The sequence below is a fragment of the Amblyomma mixtum genome, chromosome 6 (genome assembly GCF_055824585.1).
Source record: "Amblyomma mixtum isolate Tamu chromosome 6, ASM5582458v1, whole genome shotgun sequence".
Classification (NCBI taxonomy): Eukaryota; Metazoa; Arthropoda; class Arachnida; order Ixodida; family Ixodidae; genus Amblyomma; species Amblyomma mixtum.
This window is the reverse complement of record NC_143017.1, coordinates 137,087,682-137,105,936: the sequence shown is the minus strand read 5'-3', so window position 1 is coordinate 137,105,936 and position 18,255 is coordinate 137,087,682. Positions and strand designations below refer to the sequence as shown.

Sequence of the window (18,255 nt, the reverse complement as noted above, 5' to 3'; positions counted from 1 at the left end):
ATAACTATTAGAATACGAGTAGACCACTACATATACACATGTGTTTATAGTTGTCGCATCAGGTCACGTTCCGTGACTGCTACAGGCAGGAATTTGGTTACGATTATGAGTACTTAAGTTATTTTTCACAGGTTGACTTTACATTACAGGTTGACTTTCCCAGTATTAGAAAGTATTTTTGCAGAAAAAATTAACCCTTTGTGTCTTCAATATCTCCCATAATCTTTCGAAATAGTTGGCGTTTCTACAGCATTGCATGAACCTTCTAGGGGTATTGTAGGGTTAGCTTTGAGATTCACATGGAAAGTGTTTTATATATGCTCTGCCTAGGCGCAGCATGTGCTCATTGAGAAAGGCTTTTTACCCGCCGCGATGGCTCAGTGCTTAGTGCGCTCGCTTACTAAGCCAGGGTACCCAGATTCGAACCCGGCCGCGGTGGCCGCGTTTCGATGGATGCTAAACGCAAAAGGCTTCCCTGTGCTGCGCGATGTCAGTGCTCGTTAAAGATCCCCAGGTGGTCTAAATTATTCTGGAGCCCTTTACTACGACACCTCTGTCTCTCTTTCTTCTTTCACTCCCACCTTCCTTCCTTCCGTCCATAGCGTGGTTGAGGTGTCCACCGAAAAGTGAGGCAGTTACCGCGCCATTTTTTTATGCGTAGCATATTGCAATCACTCAGTTCAGCCCTTGGGCGCGGCCGGGCAGCCACCAAACCACGTGACGTCACGTCACGTGGTGACGTGACGTCAACAAACCATTAAAAAAAACCAAAAATAAAAAGAAACGACCGCTGAGCATGGTGGCGGTTGCCACCGTCCCGTTTCAAAGGGGGCGCTCCTATCCATCCATCCATACGTCACGGAGGAAAAGCTGGTGAGAAAATCGAGTGCCGCCAAGCAATACCTCGCGCAAAAAGACCGCGCAATATGCAATGCATTCTTGGCTTAACCAAGCTAAGCCTGGGCATCTTTTTTCTCTAAGACCAACTTTTCGAACGCAACATTACGGCATTGCTTTTTCGCTTTTTCCTTCCATGCAGGTTCGAGGTGAACTTCGGCAAGGAGACTGGAGTGCTCGCGTTCCGGTGCACTTCGATGAGCGAACACCACCCGGGCCAGATCAGGATCTACCGCAAAGGAAACCGGATGGAAGTGTTGTTATGAGGATGACTTTCTTAGGGCACCTTTTTTCCAATTGCACTTCGAGGATGCGAAGCACTTTCCTCGGCGAGTGTCACTGCTGGGGTGGGGACGCGGAGAACTCGTCATGCACAGAAAGAACGCCGTTGTTCAACTCGCTTGCCTACGCTTAGCAACGGGATGCCTTTCGTTCGGTACGGAGCGGCCGTTTTCTTGTGCGGATGGGAGGATAAACAATACTGCCTTTCGGCGAGGTGCCGACGATTCCTACGGCTGCCAGTCTTGCTTACTTTAGTAGAGAAGATGAGGACAAGGAGCATGTTTTTTGTCTTTGGCGTGTGATGGTTGGACTTCTTTTTTTTTCTTTTCATTTGTGTCAGAGGAAAGGTTCCATGGCTGGCGACACTGTGACTTGAAAGAAAGAAAACTGAGCACACTGATGTTTGGCGCCTTCTCTTATCTCGCCACAATTGAGGTATGCTCGCCGAAAACAATCGAAAAATGCTTCTTAAAAGTTACCTCGACGCATTAGGGCTATAATGAACTCTCGGGGTCCCGCTGAGTTGCAGCATTGCAGCTTATTGAATTGCAGGCTTGTTGAGCTTCCACCCACAAATTCAACGTGTGTTTTAGGCAGTTTAAATATACTAAATAGGCTGGCAAGGAGGAGTGCCACCTACTTCAATCCATCTCGGTGCTGATGACAATGCAGAATATTGCAGTGTTTTGAATCTCAGGCTTTTTTACCCGAAGACTGGCAGTATTCATAATCTTGGAGTTTGAATATAATTTGAATGGATAAATTCAGTGCCATAGGGATGCACGAGAAGTGTTGAAGGAGAAGGGTGTTCTCGTTCGGAAACAATTGACGCTTATGCTGAACCTTTCCTTTGAACAAGCAATTTGTGTAGAGTGCGTTTGCCTCCAGGCTTCCTCACTGGCTCATGGTTTGCTTTTTCTTTAACTCGTGCAAATGCTGGTCTCAGCTGCAACCACAAATCGGGAAGCAGTAGATTTTCTCTAATTCGTTTCTTTACGCAACACTTTCCAGCACCGTATTTCTTCGAAACATAGTTCTCTATGTCTGTTACGTGTAGTTGTAGATATCTTCTATGCATCACAGCCAATGCTCTCATCAGCCAGCTGATGTAGAATCAGGATACATTTACGCAAATTTCTGTTTGCCTCACGACAAAGCATTCGGTCTTAGTAGGAAAATGGAAGCAGTGTGGAGCAAGTACACCTTCCAAGAGTCAAGACTGACTGTCGCTGTTGGATCTGTGGTTGATGTTCAGTCTCTGTTGAATTGTTTCGCCAGAATACGAGAACAATTGCGTGGTGTACAGTAGATAATTGGAGGCGAAGTGTAGGAGGACAGACTAGGAATGCATCCATTGCTCAAAAAGAAAAAAAAGAAATAAGTGCGTAGATTAACAAAGCATGTATTTATCAATTTTCACTCTATCTGTAAATACAGCATTTCACTTGAGGTAGACCTTGTACCATTTATCAACGTTCATGTACACTCGTCTTTATGGGGGGAGCGTTTGGTCTCCCCCAAACACATCCCCCGAAGCTCGCGACATCTGTTTCGGGCATTTTTTTTAGGCAGCCCTCATACTGAAACAGATCGTTTTTCTTTAAACCATTGTAATTATTTCACGCGAACATCACAGTGAGAGAATAAAGAAGTGTTGCGCACTTGAGTCATGAAGTCGAAAAAGGCGTGACAACTGAAATGACTGCATTTGTTTAAAAAGAATAAAAACGAAGCGGAGAGCAGCTGACACTGTGGTGCGTTCGAATACTTGAACATAGAAGCTGTAGGCTGCCATGTTGACATGTTATATTGTGCTTTATTGCAGTTGCTTTAACTTGGCTTGCTTTGTTAGGTACTAAGAAGCAGCGCTGCTGGTTTTTTAGTTTTTTTTTCCACCCCAAAGTGGTACAACGCATGTTAGGTTCAGAAACACTTCTCTTGTGTGTTACTCAAATTGCGTGCTCTTGCCTCACAATTTGGCGTCTATTCCAGCGACGGAGCGGGATTCTACAGGGGTACAAACATCGCTCTCCAGCTCGGCACAAGACTAGTAAACGCGTCGAGCAGCTTGGAACTAGTCTCAAGCTTGCGACATCTAGGGAGCAAGCAAACAACTCTTCTTGAGGGCTCAGCAAAGCGTTACCCGTGAGGTGTTCGTTCCTCGCCCTCAGATGTCGCCAGCAGTTGCGCCTTCATTGGTTATTCTTGCGAAAGTGACTTCAGCTGGTCGCCCTATAACTAACACCAGTGGGGAATTTCTAGCTTCAACGCATTCCCACTCCATGGTAGAGTAGTTGGTTGCGGCTGCCAGGGCCAGGAATCGGTTTCGGTTAGTGGCCATAAATCGATTTTCTTTTTCGCGCAAGCATCTCACGAACTACGAAGTAGTTCAAGCACCAGAGGGCCCATTTATCTTATCAACACCGCACCTTCAGACAGAAGACAGCACCTGTTGTCGCTACCGTGGGCCGCGTATGTTTTTGCTTACCCACGTACCCTCCGCTCACGCATGCAGCTCTTGTCAGGCTACGCTAGAGCATGCTTGAAGTGCATGGAACGACACAAAGCATACTGTGCTTTTCAAGGGGCCACTTAGTGTCAGATGAGACAGCTGCTCAATCACGCGTCTCTGCCGCTGTTGAAAAACGCTTCTGTTATTTGTGATCTATCCGCAAAGCTTACCAGTGCTAGTGTTCAAAAATTTCAAAGTTTACAACAACTTTGTGCGTTACAACATTCTCTCGCATATAAAGTAGAGTCCGGAGAGAGAGATTTGACGCTACTTATCTGAATGCATTGTGCTCTTTGGCATTTATTTTGATATCAGCTAATTAAATGGCAGTTTTACGTTTCGGCAGATAAACTTTTTAATTCGGTGTCTCTGAAGGTGCCTAAAACAGCAGCAGCGCTTTAAGCGCCTTAAACCCTAAAACAGTGAATACTTCTCTTGCAGTGTCAGACTTGCTGACCGACGCAGTTCGACTAGGCGGCTGTTCTGGTGACACTTTAGTGGCTCGAGAGATTTTGAAGATTGTTCTGCATTGGACATAGTACACGCAGTACTGTCGCCTGAATGTTGACACAACAACGACCGGTTTGAGAATGAAAAGGCACTGGAAGCATGCTCACGTTGTGTACGACTAGATCTATACACATTTGATCTCAAACATTGGCTGTCATTCGCGCAAGTATTTGTGTTACGATAGTTTTTTTTTTCTTTACTGAATTCTAACCTTGTTGAGGCCGTCTTGTCAAGATTTCTCATCGCGTTCTTCTATCCACATTAGGAGGGGAGCTTGAAAAATGCTGCTCCTTCCACCTCCCCTTTGGGAATACAAGCTCTCGCGCGCATTGGTGGTAATTTATTTTTAAAAGATTAGTCAACATTCAAGGGATGCTGTGTGTTGACAATCTTTCCTGACAATGGTGCCAACATTTACACTGCCAGATGCACTCTACGATATCAACATAGACGCGCCCCTTGCAATTAGGTTTTTTTGTTGTTGTTGAAAGCTACGTTTGATCCGATTGTCAGGCACTGATTGTACACTGGAACATGAGATACTTTGCGTGCCTTAGTTCAGTGGAGCCTTTGAATTAAGAATAAACCTTCTGCCACGCTAACACTTGAGGGTGGTTTAAATTTTCAACAATAACGCGTTCATTAGTTAATTGACGGTAGCTACTTGTAAAATTTTGCATGCAACCACTTGGAGGTCACGAATTAGAAGAATGTCTGTTGTTGCGCAAGACATGTGACGTAATTTAATTCAAATTAGAACTCGGTTTACTGACTATTTGAGTTCTTGCCGCGGTGTGGACTGCACAACTACAACAGCGAAGTGTTCTTAATTTCACGTAGAAACCTGAGAGAAATACAAGGCGCATTCGTTTCAATTGGTTCAAGATTGTGGTTAGAATGGACGCAGATTTCTAGTTGGTGTTCTTCTCGTGAGCGGTTGGGAAATAGCGATTACTTAGTGATTTGTACAGCGAACTAGTATCTAAGAAGTCTTTATCAATATTAATATATAATGCACCTTTCTCTTCGTCTAAGGTCTTAGGCAGTGTATTCGAATGAATGCGTTTGTAGTCCTGTAAAGGGTTGACATGCGCGCTGTCGCGTTTCTTTATTGTTTTTTCTTTGACAAGTTTAGGTGTTCTATTCAAATTGTACCTCTCAGCTTCGTTCACGTGCATTCGTCTTTCAAACTGTATAGTGAGGTAGACTCCACGAGTTTTCACGAGGGCAGCCTTACATTAAGGCTGCCCCGTTACGTGTTCTCTTGTTCCTCTTGTTTGGCTGTGTTTTGTTGCGTTCTCAAGTCACTGTCTGCTGATGTCGTGAAGATTGGGATTGCTACGGCTTGTTGAGTACTTCTTGTTGCAAATGACAACTTCGGTTATTCTTCGTTTCCAGTGCTAACATTAACCGTTCGCACCCCTGGCGTGTTTGCATGTATGACTGAGAGTGTGTTTAGAACATAAAAAAGAGACATTATCTGCTTTCATGTCTTACGTAGGTTTCGGTTAGAAAGAACAAGGCGCCCGGAGGTGGTATCGGTGCCCTGTCTTTAGAATACGCTTAAATAAGGTATGTGTGCTACAATAACATGTGTATATGCATTACAGTTAGCGCAAGGGCGCAACATGTTCTGTACAGGTCTAGTTGACGCACTACAGACAATGCTGCCGGCGTTCGTTGCGCTCTAGAAAGTAATAAGAAGGAAAAAAAAATTCATCGTAATATATGGCATTGAACGTTTATATATGCTGAACTGTTTTTCATACTGATTTTTATAATAAAACACAATATGAAACGTTGACGAATTGTGCTTCTTGTTAAGATTATCTGCTGTGCAACTGTGAAGAAGAAATGCTTGTTGTTAGACCTATTGCGGGGGTTTGGGGTCGGTCTGTTTTGGGAAGGGAAGATGTTTATTTGCAGATGCTACTGCTTGCAACATTCTGTTACAGTAAGTACTCGCCACAGTGTCATGAAGATGATGAACACGTGTTATCGTGCCATTAATGTCTGTTTAACATCTTATAGCTCTGATCAAAATGCAACGCCAGCGCCGCGGTGGCAAAACTGAAGAATGAATACCGAAGAGATGGTTTGATGAACGTGGCACAGCAGGGTCAGACAGTCTGTTTTTCATGAAACATAGTCCGTAAAACAACAAGAGGTACATCAAGAGTACGAGGAGTTTTTATCCGCGACAACAGCAGTGCTAAAAATATATCTTAAGGTCATACTACACTTTAAACAAGAATCAACCCAAATGGGAGTTTACATGGTCGGCGTTGCCCCTTGAACTCCATATGCGGAAACATTTACTCCATCAATATCAAGTAAAAATGTGCTTAGTGACCTATTTAACTCCCTGCACTCAATAAGGCATAAAGGAAGATTCTCCTCCTTATAACTCCCATTTCTAAACGAAGTTGCTTGGTCTCCATGCGCCCCAAGTCCCCAATGGAGCAAAAAAAAAAAACATTTTGCCCCATCCGCCCCGCTACCTAGCGTCTCGTCTGCTTCTGGACAGTCGTCTGATAATGGCGGCTAGTGACGACGCCTTGGTTACCATTGTCGCTGGATCTGTACTCACTTCTGCTCCTTCACCGGCACCTGCAGCGTTACAAGATACCGGCTTGTCGGCGTTCTTCGCTACAGTAAACTATATAACTGAACTGCTCCCGTGAAACCTCAAGTGCTCTAACCATACCTGCCCTTCCTTTGTTAGTTCGCCACTCCGTTAGAGCACCCGCTTAGACCTAATTCTCACAGCTTTTTTCAGGGTGGTTATCGCGGTGTGCTGCAGCAGAATATAATGCGTTGCATGATGATTTGGCATGGTTTATGGGGATTTAACGTCCCAAAACAATTCAGGCTATGGGGACGACGCAGTGAACGGACATGGAACTGGGATAGAACATAGTTTCAACTCTGAGCTCTGGATTGAGCTGCTGATAAGGATACATTTTTCCTGTCATATTGGAAAGCCATGCTTTAAAGAAGTGAATATCAACGCAAACACTGCCACACCAAACTACCTCCAAGGGTGTTTTCATTTTCAACTTATTCTACTCTGGTTTTTAGTCAAATATAGCGTGGTGCATTACCGTGAAGACTACCCCGTGACTGCTTTTCAGTTTTGAACTATTGATTCTAATGTAGCATCCCTTTATCTACGGACATAGCCAACCAAACGAACTCGTACACCAAAAGCAGACGACAAGCAGACGACTCCTGCTGTCTCAACCTGCAACGCCGCTGGACTTCCAAACGACGAAAAGAATGCGTGACGCAAGGTCACATTAGGGCAGCGCAGTTTCCTTTGCTGGGTTGCAGGCGGTCCCAGCAGCTACCTGTCCGTTTCCGCCGCTGGCACTGCTGTAAGAATGAGCCTGAATGGGGACAAATAAACATGACGCCATTTTTTGTGCTCCATTTCTGTCGGTACTAAAAATGTTACTCCCTTGTACCTCCCTCAAGAGGTACAAGGGAGTAATATTTTTACTACTATTTTTATTAGGTATATACCTCCTTTGTATTAGAGAGTGAATAAAATACTCAGTTTACATGGAGTAACTAAAACCTCTTTTTGGGTGTGTGCTAGCGGAGAAGCCATTTACTCCCATTTGGGTGAATCTTTTTTTTTTTTTTTTTGAATGCATGTATTGAAAGGTCCGGATTGACTCGGATTCGGAGCAGCATGGGGAGGAAAGCGTACTGAGTTCACTTATAGCTGTTGGCATAGGCATGACGTAAAGTTTCTTCACTGTCCTCTGGACACGAAGATCCTAAGGTCATAGATACAAAGACATTGGTGGCCACGCGGAAAGAATGCCACCCTCACAACATCTCCAAACACTGTGAAAAACGACTGCGCCTGTGCTTAGCCAAACTAGCCTATATACGGAGGCGCATCGAGTGAGCTGGTGAAGTACGTCGAACGTTTTCAATGTTGCGTTTAAAACTCATTTTCGAGTCTTTTTCACGCACTACTCATTGCCTGACAGGTAATATCAGTGGTTGTGGTCTAATCCATTTGCCTGCTGGCAAGAGCATTCAGTGTCGGGTGTAGGTGTAGAAACAGGTGTGAAAGAACGTGCAGAGTAAACACACGTGCGTTTCAAGTTGCATGGCGCAGTCACTAAAAACATATAATTGAATGCCATGTCCGTGCACAACTATGGCCCTGTTATACGGCTTGACTTCCGTGTGTACAGGCAAGTCTTCATGAGAAACGGAACGATAATGAACATGTCACCTACGTGTTATCGCTTGTGGCCTCCGGTGGAAACGACAAAGTTAGAGACTTGATTGCTCCACAAGCTGCAAAGCGGCTAAAAAATAAGATATAGTGACTAAAAGGTCATCTACATAATCCCTGACTTATTAAAGAAACAAAAAAGCCGGAAATTGAGCCTTAATTTTGTTGTCTTGCTTAAAACAACGAAAATATGATTGCTAATGCCTAAGGACAACGTAGACTCGCTGTACGCGGTCCAAGACTTTTATTAACTAAACTTATGGAGGATGATTTTGACTCATTTGCTGCAACATAGGCACTCGGAGTGGTCTCGCTTAGGTTTATCAGCGGGGAATTTGGTCATACCAGTAGCAACACTCCTTACAGGGCCCACGTATGAGGATCCGGCACTGATTTATCCAGAATTTGGACGTTAGCAGACTGTCATGCCGCCCGTGGCTTTTAGACGAACTGCTCAACGCTGTTCAAAACACAGTTATCGTAGCAAAAGAATGCAAGGTACCACTGATGTCTGATTGAGTAAGCCATAAGCGGCATCTCCGTCTTCTGGCCTCCTTAAAATGTCCTCGGATCAGGCCTGGTTCTATCAGAGGGAGGGTTGTAACGGGTTGTTATGAAGAATTCTAGTTTTTCAGCATGGGTGTCCATGCGCGGTGTCCGGCCCAGCTTGACTTCGTACACTTCTGAACAGTTACGCTGGGCTTGTGACCCGGCGCACCCATTCGCCAGTAAGTCCCAGTGTGTAACACGCTAGGTGTGCCTTAGCTGACTTTGCGAAGTTTTATGAATTGCTTTGCACCGCATCTGGATGACAAGACTCCCTCAGGCGGAGGATGCGTCAGAAATATGCAACGTTTACACTTATTGAATGATTAGCGGCGTCCATCGGAAGCTCGTGTACGCATTGTCAGCTAACAGTTTAATCTCTGCCCTTCTCTCTTCTCCTTAATCCATTCCTTCACCGTACGGTACGGCAGCGTCCTTAACGCGTGACCCCTGTGTTCAACGCGCCGCATATTTGTCGTCTCTCGCCTGCCGTCTAGGTGCAGCGCCCGAGAATAGTTTCGGAGCGTTTGGCAGCATCCTTCGACCACGCGCACCACCCGACGACGACAAAAAGTCGGAGTGCGTGTAGGAAATGGTCACGTGATCACGAGAGCGCACGCACCCCATACGAAGAGGATGAAGGTAGCGCGGCACGCGTGATGCGTCACGCGAGATGGCGGTCGCCACTTCCGCTTGCACAGACCCCTCTAATGAGACGCCTAGCAGAGACGACAAATAAGCAGCAAAGATTGGTAGGCTGATTCACTAACAGGAGTACAGGCATTAAAGAGGAAGAGACCCTTAAGCTAAGACAGGCATCCATAATCAGTAGAATTTCGCACGTCGCGCTTGATAAAAGCAGACAAGGAGAAAACCTACGCCCTGATAAGGAATACATTATAGGGCTGTGGGCATTCCTATCAGCGTGTCTGTAAAAGGACAATGAGCTGAGAGTGCACAGCACGCTAGATTAAACAAATTAAGTCCAACTAACGTCTCAGAAATTCCACACAGACAACAGCAGGACAGGCAGAGTAGTGTTAGATATACTAAAATTGCCGTACTGAAGCAAAACGCAAGACTGATAGAAGCCCCCGAAGGCATGAACGACATATTACAAATCGTACCTCGTACCTAGTTTATGGGGTTTAACTTCCCACAACGCCTCAGGTTTTGAGGAACGCCGTAGTGAACGGCTCCGGAAATTTCGACCACCTGAGGTTCTTTAACTTGCTCTGACATCACACAACACACGGGACTCTAGAATTTCGCCTCCATCAAAATTCGACCGCCTCAGCCGGGATCGAACCCGCGCCTTTCGGGTCAGCAGCTGAATGCCATCACCAATGAGCCACCGCGACGGCTTATACCAGCCGTAGCATTTTACAAGTCATACCCATACTGAGGAACATAGACCCGGTACATCACAGCGAAATAAAATAGGCCAGAGCTCAAGCCATACATAAACTGTCGAAGAACTGCAAAAACACACTACATACAGACGAGGTAGGGCCGTTTAGAGGCATCATGACGATAGCAGTCAGGCTCGGATGGCGACCTCAGAAATAGCGCATAAATAAGGTGCACTCGCAATAACGACACTGAAAAACATGAACAGTGTTAAGTGATCCTCAGTGGATTTGGAATTTTCATGCTTTACCAACCAAAATTCGGTATATCCGAGGTTAACACGTTAAAGTTCGTTATACCCGAGGTGGCAAACTAAAGTTTCTTGTATCCGAGGCGGCATACTGCTACCTGCCACAGTGGGCATGCCGCAACCTGCACTATTGGCTAGTCACAAAGGAATACGCGCCATCGGATCAAGAACTAGACAGGTGGCAAAAACTAACTCTGCGAAGGTTAAGAACACGTACTCAAGCCCAGAAAGACTCCACGCAATCTACCGAGAAGACTATGAACCACAATGTCCACACTGTGACGCAGAGGCGGACCTATACCCCATGGCATGGGCCTGCCAAAACAACACCTAAATAAAAACGATAGAAGAACTGCCGGTTGAGCGACGGGTGGAAACTTCAAGCTTAGACCCGAAAGTACAGCAGGGGCTGATCGAAAGCGCAAGAGTGGCTGCAAGATCCAGCGGGCTCCCGGAATTGGGGGAACGACCACCAATTTTAGGTTCAATTTAAGTGTTTTGTTTTCATCTTACCCAATCGATTTTGTTGTCGCGATACGTACGTTCTCAAATAACGTAATGAACCAACTACCTGAACAAGTGTTAGTGAAACAGATTTCCCCACACCCGTGGTGCGGGGAAGAGCTACGCGTGATCGGCGGCGGGAATGCGCATGCATGCCAGATCTTCGGTCTGCTGAAGCCTGCTGATGCAGTGGTTTTTGAGGAAATGGAAGGCGCAGAAACTGTTTCACTTCTCGATGGACTCATCAACCGTACCGCGACGGAAGGGAGAAAGCTGGGAGGGAAAAAAGAAAGAGAGAAAGGGGTACCGTAGTGGAGGGCACCTGATGAATTTCGGCCCCCTTGAAAATCCTTAACCTGCACTGACATCGCACAGCACACGCTCGCCTTCTCCGCTTCGCCTCCATCGACACAGAGGGAGACGAAACGTTTATTGCCCAAGAAAGTTTGCTGACGCGGTGGGTGGAGTCCATATACCAGGATTCCTCTCGCCTTCTCCGTCTTAGTCATCATTTCGCGCTGGGCCTGGAGACGGGTCGGCCAGCGCTGCTTCCCACTGCTCCGTGCTAGCGTTTTCGATGGAAGATAGCGCCGCGATCTCTTGGCATTCCTACGTGATGTGACAGAGTGTCGGTTTCTTACCACACCATGGGCAGTCGCCCATGTATGCGATCGGCTGCATCTTATTAAAGATATACCGGCACGGGTACGTGTTTGTAGCTTGCGCCACGCCACAGCCTCCGGCTTGCGCAAGTCCTCGTGCGGTGGCTGAGAGCACTTCTTCGTTGCTTTGTAATAAATAGTCCAGTCTATCTCGGAATCTGCCCAGAAGGGTGTGGAGGATGGCGATCATCGCTAGGTCTGTGTAGCCTCGAGCTTTTTTCATTCCCCAGGAAACCTTCGTGGCAGTCTCACTGCTGTCTGCCCAATTCTGCCGTTAGTATAGCTTCGGCTGGCTGCTGGCAAGTCGCTCAGTATATTTAATGAGCGGTTGGTCAGAATACCGTGATTGATGTCCAGAGCAATGCTGCCTTCTCCGCAGCGGTGAGGCTGAGGTACCAACGACCGCGACGCGCTAACCAATTTGTGACATGCGTTGTTGATGACTGTTAGGCTGCTCTTTGGTCGTCGTCGTATAGAGTGAAGAGCCCACGTAAATAGCGTGTGTGTTGTTCAGCAAGGTGCCTGCTATGGCTCGTGCACGGGCTTTCCTACCTTCTTGGTCATGCCTGTGACCATGTTTTGTGGAATGGGGTCGACTCGAAGCGGAGCTCGGTGGCTGTCGAGGCGCTGAATAAGTGCTCTACCATTGGCGGATTCCTCCAGTGTTAGCTATTGACCTGTGACCTAGGCTACTGTAATTTTTGATCTGTCAGGCCTGTTATCAACATCTTTTCTGCGGCTGTCTCCTCCATCAAAACTCGGCCACCGCGACCGGGCTCAGATACAGTGTGGAAAATTAGTTCTGTGGCAGGGAAAGACGGAGAAACCATCTCTCATCCAGGTAGACACCTCAACCGTCCTGCGAGCGAAGGGGTGAAGATGGGAGTAAAAGAAGAGAGAAAGAGGCGCTGTAGTGTAGGGCTGCGAATTTATTTCTACCACCTGCGGGTCTGAAACATGCGTTGACATTGCACAGCACATAGGCGCCGTTAGCATTTCGCCTCCATCGAAACGCACCCACAGCGGCCCGGATTTCATTCCATATTTTCGGCATCCGCAGCCGAGTTCATCATGGGACATTCAGTGTGGAGACGTCGAGACGTCTTCAGCAAGATTGTCGACAAACGCAATTAATACTTGATTACGCCTAAGTTGAGCTGCGCAAGTCGCAACAGCAAGCGTTAGCGGTGTTTTTAACGCGATCGTGTCAAGGGTTTCGTTGAGCGAGAAAGGTTGCGTCGTCCCGTCGGCGTCCGGCGTTGTTGAGTCGCGAAACTCTGGATTGGTCGAAAAGGTTTGACGTCACACGTGAATCGGCGGAATTTATTAGTGAATAAAATATCCCATATATTGTCATTACAAGGTCGCAACATGACTCAAATGTAATTAATTGTAATTAAGATACGGAGTGCCAAGTTACTACAACATTCTGCAAAAACTTAGAATTGGCTCCACCTAGATGCGATCAATTGAAATAAATCTGGTGGCGCCTTGCATCAAAAACAAAGTGATGATGATGATGATGTCTTCAGGCTTAATGGAAAGTCCTCTGCTCAAGGATGACACGAAAAATCGTGAACCGTTCCACAATAAAAAAAAAGTGACAAAGCGGTGTGCCGGCAGCTTTGAAGAATGAACAAACAAATTCTACAAAGATTCGCGGTAATATGTTCTATCAGGAATAAAAGTTTGCGGGACGCGAGTTTTTTGAAAAACGTTTATTGTAGCTTCTCCTCGCTATCCATTCGCCTGATTTTGTTACCAGAGGAAGGAGCATTTAGGCATTTAATGCCTTCATACAATAAACGATTTTCGTAGAACTCGCGTCCCGCAAAGTTTTGTCCCTGATATTAGTACGCCCACCATGTTATGCCGAGATCTCAGTGCGTCTGCGATGTCTGTTTCTTCGCCGCATTCCCGCCGGCAACGAGTTACGTCGGCAGTGGACTTCGTTGGTGAACAAAAAATACTTGCGCCAACTACAAGCTTATGTAGATGTTACGTATATGTTCAGCGCACTTTGTGAATGATATGCAGACCGAAAGAAACCCACTCTCTATGCTTAGCGCCTAGCCTGCCAGCTACAATGTACATAATTTTATGAGACTGGGCTTTTGAATGGGTCGGGCAAAGCTGTTTTAATTTTATTGCACATGATGTGAGGATTTCATAAATTTGGCCGCAATTTCGCTTCGCCATCCCACCCCGGAAGCGTGTAGGTAGGGGCACCTGAAAAAAACAACATGGCGTTAGTACGAAAATACTCATCGCATCTGCACAACATGGCTTGAATAGAATCGACGACATGAACTTTTTATTCATTTGCTAAGTGAGCAGAAATGAAGCAACGGCAAATGAATTAAGAAAGAACACGCGGAATGCACGGGACGGTAAAGTCTGGAATGCATTGTAATAAATCATTCCACTGAAAGCACATTGAATACATTGCTAAAATATACACTCAATTATACGATGACATACAACAAGCGTTGCGATTTGAGCAGTATCCCTACCCAACTGAGACTGGAATTCTCAACACAGGCGCTGTGATTCGGCCTTCCAGTAAGCGGTAATAGCGTTACATTAACGTATCAGCCTATCAGTACGTGTAATTACACATTCTTCTGAATTCGTGGACCAGTGAGTGCTGGCGGGTTCAGAGTAGGCGAGATTGCGTGTTGCTTTGAGTGATCTGGCTTGTATTGCTCGAAGTATGAACAGTCCTACGCGGATGGAAGGAGGGACCGAATTTTAGTTTTATCGCGCGTATCGCTGCAATCAAACATTGCAACAATCAGGCATAAATTCGTTTCGGCTACGTAGCTCGTTCTTATCGCCCATAGAGGGAGATATAAAGAGGAAGAGGGAAGGCAGGGATGTTAATCCGAAGGGTGTTAAGGTTAGCTACTCTGCACTGGGGAAGAGGGATGAAAGGATCGAAAAGGGAAAGAGAGATGGGGCGAGGGGCACAGTCGCAATTGGTCCCTCAAGCCTGTCGCTCTCGGGGCGCAAAATAGTGCCTTGTAGGGCAGCCGATTGCTGCGGCCACAGTCACTTTGTCTTCCAAATGTTTAGTTTGCGAACGGGGTGACCCCGTCGTAAGCTGTGCAGTCTAATTTTTCACACTCTACATGGGCAAGCAAGCAGCGAGGGCTTTCATGAGAAACTGTGCTCCTCGAAACCATAGATGTCAGATCGGTCTTCCCTATCTTGAGTTTCAACACATTGCGCTTTTGTTTTTTTATCATGCAACACCGGGCCTCGTTTAACCTATAGACAAGCGGCGACAAAAACTACATATGTCAACTGCGATCATGGCACTCTCACCGATGGTGATCGTTCTCTGCATCGAAGCATGATAGCCTGCTCCCGGTTGGTTGCTGCAGGTGCTATTGGCGTAAAACTCATGAGGATGGACACAGCGCGGTACCCTCAAGCACAATTTCAAGGCTTCGCAAGAATAAAACAAACGGATGGCACTACCGAAGATCACACGCTGCTCCGTCTGCAGCCCACGGGCTGCAAGTTATCAGCCCATGATGACGTCGGCGTAGGCGGTGCTCTGGTAAAACAAAGATGGCGGCGCCAACCTATCGAAACTAAAAACGTAATACTCATGGAGGAAGGAAAGACCTCAGGAGAGGTGGTTATGTCATATTTTTTTAAGCGGGCTCCCCCCTGCTACGCCCCCCCCCCCCCCCCCCCCGTCCCCCACTTGGCCGCCCTCTCAGCGCGCTTGCGCAGGCGCAGCAAACAATGTCGCAGACGACGTCGCTGCGACCAGCGTTACCATTGGCTGTGCCGTCAGCCAAATACTCCCAGTACTCCTTGCGATAGCGCGTCACTTCCGACACACTTTTTGGCGTGCAGGTCGGGTAGCAAGGGCCTCCCCTGAGTTTTCGTTCCTCCATGCATGTACTTGAGAAAAGAATATGCGACTGTTCACTGCAAGGACATCCATGCAATCGGGCCGAGATTTAAGCCAGTCTGGTTAATGGCAAGTTTATGATAGGATTGTAAATATGTTTATGAATTCTTGTTTTGCCCTTCTCCAAACAGCGGCAGCTGGAAGAAAGATATGAGAAAGAAGAGAGAAAATAGTTTGATCACGTTTCGCAAATCATCGCTCCGATTCTGAATACTGGTTACGCATTCAGGAGAGGAAGGAATTAAGAATAGGACGCGAAACGCGCATTAACGGCCTCACTCAGCTCGGATACATGAATCGCGGCATGGTTATATGATGAAGGAGGCAGTAAAGAGAGGGAGAAAGAAGTGGCGGCTGTAGCGGATGGTTCAAGACTAATTTCGACCATCCCAGGTTCATGAACACACGCGGCAGCATTGTTCAGCTCACAGACGCTTTTTGAAGACGCTTTCTGCAGAGAAGTACGGACGCCCGGTGCGTTGCATCTCGCTAAGAATTCAATTTACTGGCATTGCGTCACAAAATAAGCGTCGTTGAGAGCGTATTGAGGAAAGGAGAGGGGGAGAAGAGAGCTTTATTCATCAATTCAAGAATTAGCTGCTCTTTTATGCTATGGCTGCCTTTGAAGAATTTCCGACACAACTACCTTAATCCAATGTGAGCACATATGCTTTGCGCACCTTAGCGCGCCGAAACAGGAATGTTCGAAAAAATTAAAAAATTGTAAATGGAGGAGCGTTAGACCATCAGATAGGTCCAGACACCAGCGCAAGCCACCGGAGTCTTAAAGTAAGGAGTCTTCTCACCTGACTAGCCCAACATTAAAAAAAAGACAGGTCAAGTTTTATCTCTCCCTGTCTAAAAAAAAAACTAAAAACTTTGGCCACAGAAGACAGTTTGCAAGTTAAACTCCAGATGCACGGGTGGCAATGCATGACAAACTTTTGGCATGCCTGTAAGATTTGACATGCCTATTAAGTCCGGGAGTCCGGAGCATATATGGTGCAGCGCCCACAGTAACACACTTGTCCCTCATCCTTCATTTTATATGATAACTAAATGCATCGCGATCGCTAGGGGCCACGACAAAGGCACCTGTGATTTCAAAGATCACGTACTATCGCTTTCAGCTAGTACTGCCTGAACTGCGTGAAGTGTAGCAAGGGCTCGCTGTGGTGCCAGCTCGTGTAACCGGCATATTACGCTTGAGAACGACAAGAAAATATGTTTGGTAATCCAGAGATGCCTATGATCTCCTGAGCTTTCGGCCGTCAACTTCGTGCGGGTTTCTTCTCTATATCTCTGTTTGTATAACCCCATTCATTTTCACCATGAAGCTACACCCCTGTATTTGCTTGATTGAAATTTGAACCGATGGGAGGAAAAGAGTGGCCACAAAAAAGTGGAGCGGTAACACGGATCAAGCCATGTCGGCGAAACGAAATCGTGCTCATTGATGCTTATTTATTTATTTATTTATTTATTTATTTATTTATTTATTTATTTATTTATTTATTTATTTATTTATTTATTTATTTATTTATTTATTTATTACCTCAAAGGCCCCGGTTGTGGGGCATTACATGAGGGATGGGCGGATTACATGCAGATTATATAAAGATTACAGAGTACATAAAGATCAGGATACATAAAGATTACAGGATACATAAAGATTACTAATTACATAAGGATGGCCTCAATCTTTTTCTTGAAGTCGATGCAGTTGACGATGAGTACGGCTTCCGGCGGCAGATCGTTCCAGTCCCGAGATGATATGACAAAAAAAGAACGGAAATGAGATGTAGTTCTTGCAGCGGGTGGGTATACGGTCTTGATGTGGTTGTTGCGGCTAGAAGGACGATGAGCTGTTGATATGATAGATGATCCTAAAGGTGAATGATAGAACTTGTGGAATAGGCATAGTCGAGATATTTTTCTTCTAGTTTCAAGGTTAGGCAACGATGCTCTGGATTTTAAAGAGGACACGCTAGTATAGTAAGAGTAGTCACAATAAATAAAACGGATAGCGCGGTTTTGAACTTTTTCAAGGATTATAGAAAGGTTAGATTGATGAGGATCCCATACTGCTGATGCGAATTCTAGTTTAGGTCGGACGAATGTTTTATAAGCTAATAATTTGATAGAAGGGGTAGTAAAACGAAGATTTCGGCGTAGGAAGCCAAGGGTGCGGTTAGCGTCGTTGGCGATGTTCGTGATATGCGAAGACCATGTTAGGGTATGAGTTAAGGTGATGCCAAGATACTTACAGGAAAGTAAGTATCGGTCCGGCGGATTTTTTCCTTCTTCTTTGGAACATTTACTTCTTTTTTATTTATCTTGAATTGGCATTAAGCCTGGCAAGGCTTTGCTGATCCGGGCACCCTCTCTCTTTCTTTTATGTTTTTTTTACCTTTTCTGAGAGGACCAATAGAAGGCAAAAAATGATTGTCGCCATGGCCGGAAGCTAAAGCGAAAGCGATGGGAAACACACGAGTG

The 18,255-nt window shown here is 45.9% G+C and overlaps 1 protein-coding gene across 6 annotated transcripts in view; it reads left to right on the top strand.

Moving 5' to 3' along the window:
- The window catches only part of LOC149340514 (unconventional myosin-Ia-like), a 153,001-nt gene extending 146,998 nt beyond the window's left edge, over window positions 1–6,003 (top strand). For all 6 annotated transcript variants that reach the window (XM_089549308.1, XM_089549313.1, XM_089549312.1 and 3 more), the window contains one exon: window positions 1,040–6,003. In XM_089549308.1, coding sequence (XP_089405434.1) covers window positions 1,040–1,163 — 124 coding nt within the window. In that variant the 3' untranslated portion in view covers window positions 1,164–6,003. The remainder of the gene's footprint in view (window positions 1–1,039) is intronic.
- Window positions 6,004–18,255: the final 12,252 nt, after the last annotated feature.